Genomic DNA, 16,655 nt, shown 5'->3' with positions numbered 1-16,655 from the left:
CTCAGTTGTAATTCTATTTTGAATATCTCCTCCCACCGATACAATGTCTCTCGAAACCCCAACTTCAAAGCAGTCGACTACTACCGCTGATCCCTTCAATGCTCTAGTCTGGGACTGCGCAGCTTTGGTCTTGGCTAATCTAAGTATCTCGGACTTGGCACGCAGTCTGCGGGTTAGCAAACATTGGAAAGACTGTATTGCTAGTTGGGGGCTGCGAGAACACTTTCCCGAGAAGTGGAACGAGACAGCTGAGGTTGATAGGGGAGATAGTGAAGTGATATCCAGAGTGTTTAATAAATGCGGTAAGTCTTCCCCCACCAACCAGCCTTTGTTATATATCTCTCTTTCTGTACCTGAAGACTGAAGACTGACAACTCTGTACTATTTAGCTATTGAACACGGACTTCGGGAAAGATGGGTCGCTGGGAACGTAGTAAGTCAAAATGACCTGGACTGTTCTGACTCATATTGCTTCACAGTAGCCGGCAACTACCGCGCCTGGAAGACTGACGGCTTTATCGCCTGGCAACGCCTTGACTACGAAGATGGAGGGAGGCTGTTTCCTCTTCGGAAATTGGATTTCGAAATTTACAGGCCCCTCGTGCTTTGTTCTTTAAATTTGAACTCTGACGGGCTTATTTTGATCGTACTCAAGCGCCCGCTATCGCGTGAATATAGGTAAGACAATGGCTTCTTGACATAATATCCTTGCAATGAACTTCCAATATTGAGACTAATTAACCTTAGAGAACACCTGCTAGACTTGAATACAGGCCAAGAACTATGGTTCAAGAAGATGTTTCTAACCAATGTTCAACGCCACGCCGACACTATGATACACATGGGGCCAGAAGTCATCTATCGCTACGGTGAAAATGCCACCGACATTGAGCTGTATGATGTCCGAGCAGGCACCTGGCTCTATAGTCTCCCATCACTGGTTGGCCTTGCCCCTGTGTCCGGGATCGAAGTGCATCGCATTGCCGGGCGGGATATCATCTTCGCTATCGAAGATTACGGTATCCTTCAGCTCATCGATCCTAAGAATGGGCGTCGTCTGCTAGAAATTGAAATAGACTTCTGGCTTAACACGGAAGTCGTAGTTTCGTGCCGACCAAACGAGAGCGCATTTGCACTCATCAGCCAAGTCGACGTTGATGATGAGGAGTCGAAGTTGACCAAGATCCACAAGTTTGCGTCTGATGCTGATGGTAACTTCGTTGACCAGGAGTTGAAGTTCTAGACTTGACAGAGATATTGGATGGCGAGAACCACGGAGCAGTCGCCATTGACCCCTTCAGGCATTTTGCTGTCGCTCCCCAGTACGGGCGTGGCTGTCCCTATATATGGACTCTTAAGCCCACCACCACTGAGATCAAAATACCAGACAGCTACGGCGAAACGAGGGATATCGTCGCAACGAGTGTCTGCCTGGGCGATAAGCGAGAGCTAGGACGGCTATTCCCAGAAGGGGTGGCACACTGTAGCCAGTATATGCTCTCGATCAAGTGGAATAGACTGCATGTGTTTTGCATCAACATTGTAGTCGATTCTATAAGCTTTGAACGCAGACACTCGTGGACTGTGTACAACTTTGGGTTCCAGCACCTGCCGTCAGGATTAACAGGCATCCAGCACGAGGGCAGCCAGACATTTCGGGGTCTGCTGTAAGCTTCCTATCCTGAATATTCAATCATATTATTGTGTATACTCTTGGAAAACCTTCTTTCATAGATAATGAGATCAATATCAGTTCTACTACATAGAGGTGTCACCAAGTGTCTGGTGTAGGGCAGAGACTTACTGTAACCCTAATTACGACAGGCCAATTCAGCCATTCCGGAAGGTACCACCCACTGCTTTCTATTAACATGGCAGGTACGACTTATGATCGGGCTCTTCCCTGAAACCATCATCGTCCCTTCCCGAAATAATCCACAAACAAATAAAAAAGAGGTGGCCAAGTCCAGACACGGAATGCACGGTCAAAGCAAGACATTGCCAAGTACATAAATTCCTCACGTCAGCGATATAGTGATTTATAGCCAGATGTCCTTCATGAGTGGTTTTCCAACGGGATACGAACATCATGACGTGGAATGATATTCCGTTCTATTCCAAAACAAGTAAACATGGAGCTGCCTCAATCATCCTCAATGCCCAAGGTCCAATGCGTCGACGTTCGTCGCGTCGTTCCAGAGTATCCGATAAGAGTACCATATTGGCATCAGCATTCTATAGCCAAGTGGACCTTATAATGGGCTACAATGGGCACGTAAATCAGCAAGGCTCACAGCGTTGAGCTGCATGATATTATCCAAAGCCCGCCGCATATGCAGCTTCTCGTATAACTTTCCGTCTGAGACACTGTAAACCGGGAACGAGGCGGACGTTTCGTCGATGTACGGGACGATCAAGAACGGGCCACCGCATCGGATTATTATCAATTGAATGGGCCCGGGATTGTTGGGGATTGTTGGGGATTGGTTCGATAACGCATCTAGTGAGATGGCTGGAGGCTGTGCGGACATATTCCTTGTCGTAAACACAGAAGAAGTGGCGGACTGGGTAGGCGTCTGTGTTATGGCATGTCACCGGAGAAGACTCAACCAGGCAATAGCACGCACTGAATACAATTATAGTTGTGATTTTCCCCTTTTCAAGAATTAGTTCCCCGAACCGCACTGGATGGTTGTCTGCGGACTGGAGCTCGAGATCGTATGCATCGCGGAGCTCTGTTTGGGCTGGGGAATACATTTGGTGATCTGGTAATGCAGCCGTTCATTCTCTATGGTTATAATGGAAGAACCCCGGTAGATGGATTGCATATATATGGCAAATAACTATGATTTTACAGCACGACCAAGGCTCATACCGACTTCAACATCCACCGCAACAGCATGCTTACTTGGCCTGATCAAGTCCTCGTCGAACTGAATCTTGTCCCTCTGGAACGCAACTATGATGCTCGAGCCACCAAACTGAAATATCCCCAGCTCATCCCCTTTTGTAACTTTGGCTCCTGGTTTCTGCCATTTTTCGTGGATCCTACATAGTCAGCCCTTGTTCTTGATCCTTGTTACAGGGACACATACTCAACAGTTCCAACCTGACTCGCCCCAATTGCCACAAATAACACATCCCCAAACTCCTCCGTTTCAATGACCACGTAGTCCCGTGCATTCCTCGTCAGAATGTCTACTCCACTCCGCAGGGCCAACGGGTCAACCTCGTAATAATCCCCGGGCATGCTCCGATACGCCTTAATCTTCCCCGTAACAGGGCTATGATAGCGATGATAATCCTGTGGCGACAGCCTGAAACTCGCAACGGATCCGTCCTTGAACTGCGGGCCCAGATGCCTATCCATAACAAGGTTTGTTATTGAAAAGTCCACGCCCTTTATCCAGATCTTCCTGCTCTCGGCGACTTCCCCGTAGACCACCAGTCGGGAGTCCGCAACCACTACGGCAGATTTGGGGTCATTTTGTTCGTGGATCGGCCGTGAGCCTGGTTTATGGTGTCGGATGAAGAAGTCCTCAAAGGTTTCGTACGCGCTGGGATCCGAGGGTTCAAAGTCGTCCATGTTTATATGGTAGGACGAGATGAATTCACGGATGCGTTTCGCAGAACCTGGAGTTGCTTCTTTCTTCCCTGTTATGCTGTCGTCAGCTACGCTTTGACTTGATTATTATTCCCGGGAATAGTGGACATACCCTCTTTAATCGCGCTGTTGTGCATGTACAGCCTCATCGCATGCGTTGTGTCCAGCCATGTCGTTAGCGGGTTAAACAGCAGGAGCAGCTTGAGTTTCTTCCCGAGAGGCTGCTGCTCACGCATGTATTCCCCCGTCTGTTCCAGCCTTAGTCTTGTCCACAGTCGCATTTAGGTCGTGACTTACCTTGCGGTTGATCGTGAGCCAGCCGACCTCGCGGTTTTGGATCTGACCATTAGTTATGACTTTGCTGGTGGAAGAATGGATGGCTACCTACCAGCTTGACCCAGGTGAGAAGATAGTCCAGCGCCGCATGCAGAATGCCGAGTATTCCCATTATGCCTTTTATTTTTAAAATGAGTCGTTGGGTCTTTGGGGGATGGACTAGCGATGTTGAGTATATAACCGTGTGACCGTGTGATGTCACTATTACACGACCACCATGTCAATTTATGGCTATTCAATTCACACCACGATACGGGCAAATAGATTTAATATGATCAAAGGAGTATTTTCCCGAGATAAACGCCAGAGTATTTAAAATATTTACAGTTTACCATACCCATAACTGAAATCACTTTAGAAACCCCAAGCAAATAACATCTACTCATTTCCCATGACACTATCACAGCCAAATCAGCATCCTCCCTTACAAATAAAAGACAAGGTGAAAAAGAAAGACCTACCTATTAAAAGCCCCCTTCGCCGTCTCCCACCCAGGCAATGTATCCGATCCACCAGGCTTATGATTCATGAAACTCGCATCGGCATTTGACTTCTGAGCGCTGGGCACCGCACCCGCCTCTTCAAGATCTTGTCGATAGCTCTCTTCTCCAGCGGCCTTCTGCTCTGAAATTGAGGACATTCCACCTGAGGTGCTAGAGGGCTTCGTGGTGTTCTGTACAAGCAATTGACGTTAGCATGGAATTTCTATATAGAAAAGGCAAATTAGTGGTATTAACGTACAGATCCCGACATTCCACCCTTTATAAATCCGCTATCGCCCCAACCGCTTCCTCCGCCGGCGTTGTTGGCTGGGGTGGGCTGGGCGCTTGCGCCGCCGCGGGTGGTTGTTGTTGGCTGGTTGCCCGAAGGGGTTGCGCCGGAGCCTTGTGTGTGAGACATTTTATTGCGTTGGTATGCGGTGTATGAGTTGTTTTATGATGGCGATAATGGTGTTATGCTAGTTAGATTAGTTTTGGGTTTTGTTTGCAGAGGAATCGTCTATATAGATGGCCCTCGAGGGGATGAAGTCATAATACGGTCAATCGCCACGACTCCGCAGGAAGTAGGGCCAGACATGTCCATGGCCAGGGTAGTCCATGCGGGGCTTTTTACTTGACGTGAGCATAATTTGGTTTCACGTTCCGGCGGTTTGCTTGGTTTAATGTGTAAAGTTCAACGGCGGCAGTCTCCGTTGTATTTATTCAAAATCTTAATCTCACCTGGGGGAATAACGAGCATTGGGTCTAGCGTCCAAATGTCTTACTGTTTTACAGGAAATACGTCGTACTAGATGGCGAAATCCAGGTCGATCGTTCGTTGTCAGCGCTTTGGGACGGTGCTTCAATCTCAATCGATTCAATCGTGCCGCCGATTGGGATATGCCTAGATCGAACCATTGGCAGGAGTTGGCCACTTGGAGTGTTTCCAAGGTAAATTCTGTAAGTTCACTATCATTCATAGCGACACTTTTACGGATGTATTATTTTTGGGCTGGAATGGTGTTGTCCCGGGAAAGTATCAGTTAGGGCTGACGGTGCAACTATCTTAAACTAGACCGCCAGACTCTAAAGCATGCCCGACCGCAAGGAGAGTCAAAGCTGTTTTGACGTGCATCTTTATTGTATGCAAGACTGGAATTTCAGGTCGGTGATTAGCAGTAACGGGGTAGGGTTGGTGTAGGTAGTACCTTTGAACCCGTTCCATAGCTGTGCGGTTAACGCATGGCATAGAAAGTGGCACTGGATGTATTAGGACTCCTTCGAAACCACTAACAAAGTAATGCATTTCCAATATTCCCATTATTATCCTTTAGCAACTATCAATGGATTTGTTAAATACGAAACGGTCAATAACCCTTGTCCGCAGCACAAAAGAACCAAAGCTAGAACTCTACCCAGGCAAATTTTCTTATTACCATTGTTTAGTATAAAGAGCATTAAACCAGCTCCGTAAGAGAGCCATTGAAACCATATACTGAAACACCCGGAACAATCGACTCATCTCTTTCATGTCCATCAGAGACCCTTTATCCAGCCCAATCTCACTAACATAAATATTCCTCTACCGCTCCGTAGACATGCTCGGTACCAGAGTTTTCAAACCTGTTTGACCTCAAACTGGTATGACACTCTTCGTTTGCAACTCGTCTCCACGCCAGCGCTTGCAACTCTGGATGTCAGTTCTTCGAAAAGTACCAGCTAAGCTACAAAAGCTGACACGGCGACGTAATCTATCGAAATCTGACAACGGTGCTATGGAGCAGCCTTCTGACAGTGTTTCATCGCCTCCCAGAGTCGAAGGGTCGTCTACTAGTCTAGAAGGGTCACCTTTAATAGATATGTCGATTCCCAGTCATGAATTACAATGGCCATTTGGCCAATTGAATTCTGGACCTCAGACTCGCACATCTACTCCAAAGGGTCCTTTCATGACCAATGGGAAACAGGACCCCTTGAATGCTGAAATCACAGATGCTAAAGCTAAAGTGGTCTATATTTTCTCGAAAGACAATTACACTCTACACGCCCGCACTATAGAAGCTGGGAAGGTTGCGCAGCAGTCTCGATTTCGATCGAGTCCAGCAACGCGTCGCGGACGATAGTAGAAACGCGGTGAAGTGTATAATTATTACGTATTAATGTTGACCTTTTTGAGAGAGCGATTCTATATTCTTCTTTTTTTCTTTTCGTAGTGGAAGGTGGAGATGCTGTACCTGGTTGTCCCTCACGCCATTAACTGTGATGATGTAAAGCGACCATAAATAACCACTGAACCAAGCCAATCATCAATTACGGGGTAGTGCACCAAGAATCAAGGTCATTTTCCCTGCCACGTCTAGAACCAGCGACTCCATCTGGTGAGGTCATGGTCTTGCTGGGGATGACTTCATCATGCCGTCGACGCCCCACAGCAACCCTAACTACTCTCCTCCAGCATGTCTATATATACCTGCTTCTTCCAGGCACTTACTGTCCCATCCAGAAGCTTAATCTATCTTCCAATCAGTCTACAACACTATAGCCTAACACTTCTACCTCCCAACAACTTTTCCATCAACCACAACCATGCCTCGCGGAGTCGAATTCTCAAAAGACAACCAAATCTCCGACAACCCCATTGAGGCCGGCGAGACCAAAGTCCACGGCACAAACCCCGATGTACGTTACTAGTGCATTCCCCTTTTGCCAAAAACCTCTCCACTAACAACCTCTTTAGTATGACCACATGAACCGCGTCGACCGCACCGCGCCCCTCCCCGAAGTCTCCGGCTCATCAGAGCCCTACATCGGCCAGGGACAGTACAAGAACCCGACTGGCAGCGGGAAGGGCGGCCATGACCCCAACACGCTAGGCGAGAACAAGGGTCTCGGTGCGCACAAGGCGTGAATTGAATTTCATTGCATCGCATCGCATTTGGGTTTTGGCTTAGCAGGCCTGGTGCCTAGCTACTCCGGGTTGCGTCATTGAGTGAGGCGCTGGAGATCTGTATACTTATGTTACGCAAATTACGAATGTGAGGAAAGGCATGATGATCTAAATAATTTTGATGCCATGTAGAGACGTGTAAAGAAAGATAAGAAAGGAAGCAAAAAAATGACGAGGTCTATAGACGTAGAATAGGGGAACCAAGCAGAATATATAGTCGCTCGAATGTGCTGTACAGTCCCAAACGGGTGAATTATAGATACAATGTGATTAATATTTGAAGCCGGCTCATGATTTACTTTCGTCTTGTGGTTGCGGTGAACCATTTGCGGAAGCTTCTTCGCCGGGCGACTGCTGCGAACTGGCTTCTGTCGTCTTCCGTTTGACCAGCTCTAAGAGCCGTTCACCCAAGTCGCCGAATCCGTCTATCTTGCTCAATTTCGCTTGGAAATACTCTGCATCGCGATGTAGCCTATAAAGGATTAGCAAAAGACTTTTTTCAAAGAAACGAGATGATTTACCTCTGCTTTCCGGTCTCCGTTTTAGCCTCTGCCTCGTCGAACGCTCGTGTCCACTGGTCTCGATAGCTATTGAAAACAGGATCCATGATCATCATCACCGTCATTTCCGGGAGGTGTCTGCTCAAAACTCGGTGCAACGTTCCTGTTTCCTTGGTCAAGGTCTCCATGTACGTATTGGCACCGGCGGGCCCTGAACTGGAATCCCAGTCAATTTTTCTCATAGCGCTGACGTGCACGGAGGACCGAGAGCCCATAATGTCGACCAGCTTTTCGTGGATCCCTGATTGGTGTTCCTGGTACAACCGCTTCACCTTGTCGAAATCGGCCATCAGAGAGCTCGGTGGTGAGTGTCGACGCACAAATTCTCTAATATAAGGAACCAGCGCGATGATGAAGCTTAGAGCCTGTGATGAGAGCGCAAGATGCTTTGTTGTGATGTTCTTGAGACCGGCGCTTCTGGTAGCCCCAGCGCCCAGGATTAACTGAGAGGATCTCGAGTTGAACAATTTCAGTGATTCTAGAAGACCAGAAGAAATATCGGGTATCATATTGGGTATGTTCGCCATCAAGAATTGATATTCCTCGACACTTCTCATCATCGCCATTGCCGAGTCTGAAAGGATGTATTTCTGTTCGTCGACCACTGCATTGCGGGCTTTGTCCTTGTCCTTGCTGGCTCCATTGACAGCAGCGGGTTCCGTGGGTGCGTTTTGACGGTCCTCCTGGGGAATCCAAATCTTGGAGACATCAACCCAGGCGTCAATATCTTTAGTACTTGCGGTCAAAATGCGGTCAAGGACTTCCGTCTCGGCTTCTCCAAAGTCCTTGGCATCCCAGCGATCAGAGTCCATCACCTGTACTATGCGGTGCCGTTGTTCGTTGCCAAACCGGCTAATGAAATCGCGAATCTGGTTGCCAACGGCAGTCTTAAAAGCGGTGCCACTGCGGCCCGAGATTGCTTCACATTCATCTGCAAAAAGCCTGTTTAGAGTGAAGTATTTCACGAAATCCTCTTTCGACAAATTGGCCGTTTGCTCCGACCGAACCTTCAGTACCTTGGTCGCCTGAGACTGGGCAATATCGACTGCCTGCCCAAGCAGACTAGACATATCCAGCACCTGGAGAATCTCATCCTGCGCCGCGTGGGCCGATGGTCGTCTTTCCGTGTTCGGTACTGGGGATTTGGGGCTCTGAAGACCTCCAAGTCCACTTGCAATGTCAAGAAGAACCTTAACTTGGACACTCAATCTGCGTAATGACTCACTGACGCCAGCATAAACCTGAGCAAGCATATTGTACGCATCTTCGGCATCCATAGCGCGGAGGTTGCGAGCAAGAATGGACGACTTCTCCTGCGAACTCAGCTGGTGAGACCGGTGAGTGGACACCGACACCATAGACTCGTTATCGTCGTCATTGCTACTTGGCATGTGTCTACGAATCAAACTCTTCATCTCTCGCAGGATGGCGGCTTTGAACGCCGTCGCAGCCGGAGTAGTATGGTTCACACGGGCGAGGCCAGTGAGGTGCAAGCGCAGTCGAGACCGCAGGTTATCATCAATAGACATGTAGGCTGGTGGCTCTGCAATGCTAGACCGTTGGCCTCCGCGTTGCCTTTGGAACGAATAACCCCATCTTTGCACTGTTGCGGCTAACGGGGCATTGTCAACGTGACGCCTCAGATCGCCAAGAAGCTCGTTCAAGAATCGGTTCTCGTAGCCCGTGCCAATCTGATATCTTAACCGATCAAGTTCATTGGATGCACCCTCCAAAGCTTTGAGTCTTCGCAAATCGACGGTTTTCCGAGGCTCATCTTCCGTGGATTGGTCAGGAATATAGTCTCCGGCCATCAACCTCTCGACGTTCTCGAGGCCGTCCGCTGCTTCTTCAATATCTCCGTTCTCAGCTAGCTCCTCGCAGCGGGTCACAGATTTGATGACATCCCGAAGCTGTGAGACTGCATCTGAAAGCATGCGAACATTTTCTCTTCGACGTCGCAAATTTACAATCTTCAGTCCACCCAATGCCATCTCCTTATCGATCTTTTGCAGGTCCTTTCGTAGTACCTGAATTCGTTTGACAGAGTCCGCAGCCTCGGCATGTAATTCGCGTAACGAGCCCAGGGCAGTGAAAAAGGATTTGGAGGCGGTAGATATGGATGAGATGAGGTGTATTTCCACAGTATCCATGTACCAGGAGAGCTTCTCTTGTAAAATAGCGTTTGTTGCAAGCACCTTTCTCCCTGTTTGCACAGGCTCAATAATATCCACTCGATTGTCCTTACTCGGCGCCTGTGGGGGTGTAACAACCTCGGATCTCTCTGAAACCACATCAAAAGTACGCGGGTTTTCAAGATGGAAATCATCTTCGAAGTAAACAGGAGGGATAGTCGACAAAGGAGTGATGGCTGGGGGTCGGCCCCTGTTCGATGATCTCTTCCTACCCGCGGGGCTATACGGAGAACTTGACCGGGAATTGCTCGATATCGCAGAGGGCCGACGTTCAAGCGATCTTGGGATCAGCGACTCATAATCATCCGGCCTTGGCGAGGCTTTACCGGCACCTCGTGCTAGCTGTGAATCCTGCTCCCCGCTGCCCTCCTTCGCCTCCTGAAAGACCTCGTATAAGGACCCCACTTGCGTCAGGTATGGTTCGAAGACTTTCCGATCGACATGGGGGATGTTCGTCAACGCAACAGGTGGAATATCGCGGGTACTCGGGGGTTTGTATCCGCCAGTCGCAGCCGAAGAATGAGGCACCAAGCCGGTGCGGACGATCGGAGGTTGAAGGAGGGTAGAAATGGCTATTCAGTCAGTCGGAGAACGGAGTCATCTCAAAGAATATCCCGACGCACCATTCTGCCCTGATTCTGCTATCGCTCCATGTCGATTAGAAGGATCAAGGACGCCGCCAATGCTCACGATTGAGCTGGCTGTTGAACCTCTCCTCAGGGGGTACTTCTGAGGCGCGACCCGGGGAGATTCCACCTGATTGAACGAGTATTGAGATAAGGAGGGAGTCGACGCGCCCGAAGCTAAGCTATCAATCGACTTCCGCGGACTCGCAGACATCTCGCCGAGTCAAACTGGCGACTCTGGCAGCCACCTAGTCCGTTCGCACTCACCTCACCATGACAAGTGGCAGCTATGAACGCAGTCGTCCGAGCGGAGACTCAGGTTAAGGAGTCCAAGGTTATAAGCGTAGCCGATTGACGAAGTTGGGCAGGGCTACTCTAACGAAAGAACCGGACAAGTCAAACAATAGAATCTCAAAAGTAACGACACTTCATCTGTCAGAACGATAGTCGGCTGCTGTGCTGCCGCAGCTCATCCAAATCGGGTAAGGTCGCAGCTCGGCCCCTATGGCGCTAAGCTGTTTGTGTGCTGTCGGAAACATTAATATTCCGCTCCCATACCGTGCCTGACTGCTGCCTTGGAAATCTGGCAAAATCCACTTAACGCGTGAGGTGGACGCGACGCGTTCTCTTCGTGTCTTGCTGGAAGATTCATTTTGCTGCCTCCTTGACTGGTGATGCTTCAACCGTACATTCTCCTCGACCTCACACCCGCACTCTGTTATCGCCATGGACAGACGTACACCTTATACACTGAGCGTTCTTGCTCCTAGCACTGACGGTGCCGACGAATCTCGCACACAAATCCAGGCCAGACTGCGGGAGTTCATTCTGGAGTTTCAGCTGGATAACGCTTTTATTTACCGGTATGAGCGACACCCTCGAGATACATTGATGCGGGCAAGGCTAATATAAGTATTAGAGACCAATTACGCCAAAATGTTCTCATCAAGCAGTACTACTGCGACGTCGACATTGCCCACCTGATCTCCTACAACGAAGAATTGGCCCACAAACTCACGACCGAGCCTGCAGATATCATCCCCCTCGTCAGTATCTGGTCACCCAACAAATTGGCGCATACTCACATCATCATAGTTCGAAAGCGCTCTGCAACAATGCACTCAGCGAATCGTTTTCCCCTCGCAGCGTGATGTTGTGCTCCCATCCCACCAACTACTCCTCCATTCCTCCGCCACCCACATCTCCATTCGTGACTTGAACGCAACAAATATCTCCCATCTTGTTCGAATTCCAGGTATCGTAATTGGCGCCTCAACGGTGTCCTCCAAGGCCACAACCGTTCACATTCGTTGCAAATCTTGCGACCATGCCGACAATATCCGGGTCGACGGTGGATTTTCTGGTCTCACCCTTCCCAGGCGGTGCGGCCGTCAGCGGGACCCCGGTGACCATGAGCCTGGCGATCAATGTCCACTTGACCCTTACGTCGTTGCTCACGAAAAGTCTCAATTCGTCGACCAGCAAGTGCTTAAACTCCAAGAGGCGCCCGATCAGGTTCCAGTTGGCGAACTGCCGCGACACGTTTCTATCTCGGCTGATCGATACCTCGCGAACAAAGTCGTTCCCGGCTCCCGCTGTACAGTTATGGGTATTTTCTCGATCTATCAAAAAGGAGGAAAGAAGGATGGTGGTGCGGTGGCCATCCGCACCCCCTATTTGAGGGCTGTCGGTATTGCGACAGACCTCGACCATACTGCCAAAGGTAGCTACCTATTCACAGAAGAGGAGGAGCAAGAATTTCTTCAACTCAGCCGCCGTCCCGATTTATATGACGCTCTTGCGCGGAGTATTGCTCCTTCAATCTACGGAAACTTGGACATCAAGAAGTCTATCGTCTGTCTGCTTATGGGAGGCTCGAAAAAAATTCTTCCCGATGGCATGAAACTTCGTGGAGATATCAACGTCCTTCTTCTGGGTGACCCTGGTACGGCCAAGTCTCAATTGCTCAAGTTCACGGAAAAGGTATCGCCCATTGCGATCTACACCTCCGGTAAGGGTTCGTCGGCCGCTGGTCTAACGGCCTCTGTACAAAGAGATCCAGCTACTCGCGAGTTCTACCTCGAAGGTGGTGCAATGGTGCTTGCTGACGGAGGTGTGGTGTGTATCGATGAGTTCGACAAAATGAGAGATGAAGACCGAGTTGCCATTCACGAAGCCATGGAACAACAAACGATATCCATCGCCAAGGCCGGTATCACGACCATCCTCAATTCAAGAACATCTGTGCTGGCTGCTGCAAACCCTATCTTCGGTCGATACGATGATCTCAAGACACCCGGTGAGAACATCGACTTCCAAACTACCATTCTTTCCCGTTTCGATATGATCTTCGTCGTCCGCGACGACCACGACCGCAACCGCGATGAGAACATTGCGCGTCACGTCATGGGAGTACACATGGGTGGCAGAGGCGTTGAAGAGCAAGTCGAAGCCGAGATCCCGCTTGAGAAGATGAAGCGATACATCAGCTACTGCCGCAGCCGGTGTGCGCCCCGTCTCTCACCCGAAGCAGCAGAAAAGCTCTCATCCCATTTCGTCTCGATCCGTAAGCAGGTCCACCGTGCCGAGCTTGACGCCAACGCGCGATCCTCGATCCCCATCACAGTCCGTCAGCTAGAGGCCATTGTCCGTATCACCGAGTCACTTGCCAAGTTGGCCCTCCAGCCCATCGCAACCGAGGCTCACGTCGATGAAGCCATTCGCATCTTCCTCGCGTCGACAATGGACGCCATCACCCAGGGCGAGGGCCAAGGAAGCAAAGAGATGATGGAGGAAGTCTCAAAGATCGAAGACGAATTGAAGCGCCGACTCCCTATTGGATGGAGCACGAGTCTTGCAACACTGCGGCGCGAGTTTGTCGATGGACGAGGCTACACGGAACAAGCGCTCAACAGGGCGATTATTGTTCTGCAGCGGAGGAGCACTCTCCAGATTCGCTCTGGGGGATCACAAGTATACCGACAGGGTGTATAGACTTGGCTTCAGGTTTATTGTTGATTTCTGTAGTAAAGCATATCAGACACGATACCTTTAATTGGGTTAGGCACAGCGGGTTGAAGGGCACGGCGTTGGTTTGACGTTGATGTACACTTTTATGAAATATTAAATACTTGATGACACTTGGTCATGGACATGATATCAATTTTTTAATGTTATATTCCAACAGTATCCGGCGAATATACATATTATTGACGCCAGAAATTTGTCGACTACAAATAAAATATACAAATGTTCATAAAGGTTTAACCAGTTTTACCGGCCCCATTTACAGGACCCCAGTTACAGGATTGATATCTCGTTCGAACCCTTCGCTTTTGGTCTGCCCCATGGTTACTGGAACTGCGACAGGGCCAGGCCCATCTGTATCCGACTGTAGGCGAGAACCCCACCAAGCATCCCGCATCCCGCATTTCACTCTTCAACGACCCGTCTTAATACCATCCATCCACCAACCCTCTCACTACTAACACACCTACACTTCAAAGCTCTATACTCATAACTCCAATCCCTCATTCACCACGAAGGAGTACAAAATGCCACCAACAATTCGCGTCATCGGCTCCCTAAACGCCGATATGGTCTCAGTAACCCCGCGCTTCCCGGACGCCGGCGAAACAATCACCTCCTCCGCATACTTCACCAGCGCAGGCGGAAAAGGCGCAAACCAAGCCGTTGCATGCGGAAGACTCTCCCGATCCCAGCCTCAGCCTCAATCGCAATCGTCTACAAGCACAACCCCCAGTGACGTCAAAGTCGAAATGGTCGGTGCCGTCGGCGGACTCGACGGACACTTTGACGCGCTTCTAAACCCAACATTATCGAGGTCTGGCGTCGATACAGCGCGCGTGAAGGTCGTTGGGGACGCATATACGGGCGTCGCCGTTATAATCGTGGACTCGTCAGCAGGGGGCGAGAACCGGATTCTGTTCTCGCCGGGGGCGAATTATACAGGAATGCAGGGTACACCCGAGGTGCTTGGTATGGGGCTTGCGGCGCCCGTGCCTGATGTCATTGTCATGCAGGGCGAGATTCCTACGGAGACTACGGTGGGGATTTTGAGGGCCGTGGGCAAGTTTAAGGAGCAGCAACGGCAGGATGGGAAGAAGGGGATCGAGGCCGGGCCTGAGGTGATTTTTAACCCCGCGCCTGCGCCACCGGGGGGACTTCCGGCGGATGTATATACGGGGGTTGATCATTTGATCATGAATGAGACGGAGGCGGAGCTGATGACGCCCGCGGAAGAGGTGTTGTTAGGTGTTCCTGGGATAGAGGCTTCGCAGGACGGGAATGATAAGGTTGCGAGGTATTTTCACAGTCTGGGGGTGACCTATGTGCTTGTGACACTGGGTGCGAAGGGGGTTTGGTATAGTGCCGCGGATGCGGGGAGTGCGGGTGATCTTGCCGGGGTAGGGAGGGTTACAAATGAGGTTCCTGCGGCGAAGGTGAGCAGGGTGCTGGATACGACAGCAGCGGGAGATACGTTTGTGGGAGCCTATGCGGTTAAGGTTGCGCGGTGGCGTGAGAGATGGCGCGCAGAGGGGAAGGCAGGAAAGGACTTGACCGCGGAGGAGAAGGGGGAGCGGTATGGGAAGGTTATGGATGAGGCAATGGAGGTTGCTACGAGGGCGTCGGCACGGTGTGTGGAAAGACAGGGTGCTATGGACAGTATTCCTTGGGAGGATGAGATCTGAGGGCGCGAGTGAACTTTGTGCAGGGCTAATGCAGTTGTATGATACGGGCCATGTTTGGAAAATAGAATAGAAAGCTAGACAAAAAAATATCCCACCATTGTCAGATGTGCTGGCAGGTTAGATATTCCCTCGCATGCTAGACGTTTCATCAGCGACGGTCAGGAATAGCAACGCTGCGAGAACGGCATTATACCCAAGCGCTTCAAAACTTAGACGAAGAAAATACGAATGCTGCAAGCACATGCAATCATTGGGCATTTACACGATACACACCTGAAAGCAAAGCGCTTCGAAGTCTGTACATCCAACATCCAAACCGGCAAGTCCAGGAGAGAGTTTGCACCACAGGTGCAACTGCAACCTCGACCCCGGGCCCAGGACGTGTATCCTCCTATAATTATCCGTGTAAGCAGAAGCAGACGGAGGGGCAGACGACGTAATTAGCTTTAATTCCTCTTAAATTAGCATGGCATCGCAGTGCATTGCAGGGATTCGGCATCGGCATTGGCCCCAGCTTCCCAGTTTCAGCTGCGCGCGGGCACCATGAAACACCAGCTACAGGCCAGGAAGCGCCCGGGGTCAGACCGCTGGGTGGCGTGCACGGGGCAACTCTAATGGAATGCGCCGGCTCTTCGCCTCAGGACTTGAGTTTCTCGTGCCGTTCTTGCGAGATAGACAGTCGATCACGATCCACGGCGGGGGATTGCCATTGGACTTGGGAAACTGAACCAGGAGGGTTCGTCCTCGTGGGTATGAGATCAGGGTTGAAGACGCGAGGCAGATACGTGGTCCGACGAGGACAGCGCAGGCGATGCATGGCTAATCAAGCATAATTAAGTTGAGGACGCGACGAGGCTTGAGCTTGACATGTGCAGGGACGCGTTGAAGGGTGAAGCACAAGAGAGCAGCTCAGTATAGCGACGATGGTGTCGTGGAGTGTCACGCGCCGTAAATACCCGCGGGTCGTGGCGAAATTGCGGGTATTCTCGCATATCTTACGGTATCCGCGTGTAAGATAGAATACCTGGACGCGCCGCGCAGCCCTCCAAGTGAGGGGAACGGCCTCACTTTCGCCAATTATTGGACCGCTGCCCATGCGATGCCTTGCAGATTCAGGATCTGAAGATGTCGTCGCTGCTCGAGTCAGCGGGAGCAGTGCTATCCTCCAAAGGCACCTAATTAAGAGCACTGCGAGAGAC

At 50.3% G+C, this 16,655-nt stretch overlaps 9 protein-coding genes across 9 annotated transcripts; 5 read left to right on the top strand and 4 right to left on the bottom strand.

Moving 5' to 3' along the window:
• Nucleotides 1-43: 43 nt before the first annotated feature.
• ASPSYDRAFT_70629 (uncharacterized protein) lies at nucleotides 44-1,659 on the top strand (the record flags this gene model as incomplete). Its single annotated transcript, XM_040850517.1, has 3 exons — nucleotides 44-302; nucleotides 390-678; nucleotides 748-1,659. The coding sequence occupies 3 exons, from the start codon at nucleotides 44-46 to the stop codon at nucleotides 1,241-1,243; spliced, it is 1,044 nt and encodes a 347-aa protein (XP_040700478.1). The 3' UTR covers nucleotides 1,244-1,659.
• On the bottom strand, nucleotides 1,318-1,716 carry ASPSYDRAFT_1151729 (uncharacterized protein). The gene has a single exon (XM_040839989.1). It carries the CDS (start codon nucleotides 1,629-1,631, stop codon nucleotides 1,392-1,394), a length of 240 nt encoding a protein of 79 aa, XP_040700477.1. The 5' UTR covers nucleotides 1,632-1,716; the 3' UTR covers nucleotides 1,318-1,391.
• A 1,127-nt stretch (nucleotides 1,717-2,843) lies between these two features.
• Nucleotides 2,844-4,052, bottom strand: ASPSYDRAFT_156712 (putative phosphatidylserine decarboxylase; the record flags this gene model as incomplete). Its single annotated transcript, XM_040842581.1, has 5 exons — nucleotides 2,844-3,048; nucleotides 3,084-3,654; nucleotides 3,717-3,852; nucleotides 3,902-3,943; nucleotides 3,993-4,052. The coding sequence occupies 5 exons, from the start codon at nucleotides 4,050-4,052 to the stop codon at nucleotides 2,844-2,846; spliced, it is 1,014 nt and encodes a 337-aa protein (XP_040700476.1).
• Nucleotides 4,053-4,227: 175 nt separating this feature from the next.
• Nucleotides 4,228-4,989, bottom strand: ASPSYDRAFT_47960 (uncharacterized protein). The gene is made up of 3 exons (XM_040847541.1): nucleotides 4,682-4,989; nucleotides 4,402-4,613; nucleotides 4,228-4,337 (listed from the first exon to the last, which is right to left on the bottom strand). The coding sequence occupies exons 1-3, from the start codon at nucleotides 4,838-4,840 to the stop codon at nucleotides 4,319-4,321; spliced, it is 390 nt and encodes a 129-aa protein (XP_040700475.1). The 5' UTR covers nucleotides 4,841-4,989; the 3' UTR covers nucleotides 4,228-4,318.
• Nucleotides 4,990-6,062: 1,073 nt separating this feature from the next.
• Nucleotides 6,063-6,558, top strand: ASPSYDRAFT_1182318 (uncharacterized protein; the record flags this gene model as incomplete). The annotated part of the gene is made up of 1 exon (XM_040840381.1): nucleotides 6,063-6,558. The coding sequence occupies one exon, from the start codon at nucleotides 6,063-6,065 to the stop codon at nucleotides 6,540-6,542; it is 480 nt and encodes a 159-aa protein (XP_040700474.1). The 3' UTR covers nucleotides 6,543-6,558.
• Nucleotides 6,559-6,929: 371 nt separating this feature from the next.
• On the top strand, nucleotides 6,930-7,474 carry ASPSYDRAFT_47959 (uncharacterized protein). The gene is made up of 2 exons (XM_040847540.1): nucleotides 6,930-7,098; nucleotides 7,157-7,474. The coding sequence occupies exons 1-2, from the start codon at nucleotides 7,006-7,008 to the stop codon at nucleotides 7,325-7,327; spliced, it is 264 nt and encodes an 87-aa protein (XP_040700473.1). The 5' UTR covers nucleotides 6,930-7,005; the 3' UTR covers nucleotides 7,328-7,474.
• A 186-nt stretch (nucleotides 7,475-7,660) lies between these two features.
• Nucleotides 7,661-10,958, bottom strand: ASPSYDRAFT_99519 (vacuolar protein sorting-associated protein 54; the record flags this gene model as incomplete). Its single annotated transcript, XM_040853274.1, has 3 exons — nucleotides 7,661-7,838; nucleotides 7,888-10,690; nucleotides 10,742-10,958. Coding segments are annotated over 3 exons (3,198 nt in total), but the record flags the coding sequence as incomplete, so codon positions are not given.
• A 458-nt stretch (nucleotides 10,959-11,416) lies between these two features.
• Nucleotides 11,417-14,013, top strand: ASPSYDRAFT_80473 (MCM DNA helicase complex subunit MCM5). Its single transcript, XM_040851041.1, has 3 exons — nucleotides 11,417-11,607; nucleotides 11,664-11,790; nucleotides 11,840-14,013. Exons 1-3 carry the CDS (start codon nucleotides 11,471-11,473, stop codon nucleotides 13,736-13,738), a joined length of 2,163 nt encoding a protein of 720 aa, XP_040700471.1. The 5' UTR covers nucleotides 11,417-11,470; the 3' UTR covers nucleotides 13,739-14,013.
• A 285-nt stretch (nucleotides 14,014-14,298) lies between these two features.
• Nucleotides 14,299-15,456, top strand: ASPSYDRAFT_33734 (ribokinase; the record flags this gene model as incomplete). Its single annotated transcript, XM_040845136.1, has 1 exon — nucleotides 14,299-15,456. The coding sequence occupies one exon, from the start codon at nucleotides 14,299-14,301 to the stop codon at nucleotides 15,454-15,456; it is 1,158 nt and encodes a 385-aa protein (XP_040700470.1).
• Between the last annotated feature and the right edge of the window lie 1,199 nt (nucleotides 15,457-16,655).

Source organism: Aspergillus sydowii (assembly GCF_001890705.1).
Source record: "Aspergillus sydowii CBS 593.65 unplaced genomic scaffold ASPSYscaffold_9, whole genome shotgun sequence".
NCBI classification, from domain to species: Eukaryota; Fungi; Ascomycota; class Eurotiomycetes; order Eurotiales; family Aspergillaceae; genus Aspergillus; species Aspergillus sydowii.
Note: the sequence above shows the minus strand (reverse complement) of the source record. Positions and strands in the feature narration are given on the sequence as shown.

Bases quoted from the DNA above. Each gene is read 5' to 3' on its own strand.
- ASPSYDRAFT_80473 (XM_040851041.1), top strand. From the start codon at position 11,471: ATGGACAGACGTACACCTTATACACTGAGCGTTCTTGCTCCTAGCACT. The intron at 11,608-11,663 runs GTATGAGCGACA...TATAAGTATTAG, and splicing joins GATAACGCTTTTATTTACCG to AGACCAATTACGCCAAAATG. The intron at 11,791-11,839 runs GTCAGTATCTGG...ACATCATCATAG, and splicing joins CTGCAGATATCATCCCCCTC to TTCGAAAGCGCTCTGCAACA.
- ASPSYDRAFT_1151729 (XM_040839989.1), bottom strand. From the start codon at position 1,631: ATGCCTGTTAATCCTGACGGCAGGTGCTGGAACCCAAAGTTGTACACA.
- ASPSYDRAFT_47960 (XM_040847541.1), bottom strand. From the start codon at position 4,840: ATGTCTCACACACAAGGCTCCGGCGCAACCCCTTCGGGCAACCAGCCA. The intron at 4,614-4,681 runs GTACGTTAATAC...TTGCTTGTACAG, and splicing joins AGGGTGGAATGTCGGGATCT to AACACCACGAAGCCCTCTAG.
- ASPSYDRAFT_47959 (XM_040847540.1), top strand. From the start codon at position 7,006: ATGCCTCGCGGAGTCGAATTCTCAAAAGACAACCAAATCTCCGACAAC. The intron at 7,099-7,156 runs GTACGTTACTAG...CAACCTCTTTAG, and splicing joins TCCACGGCACAAACCCCGAT to TATGACCACATGAACCGCGT.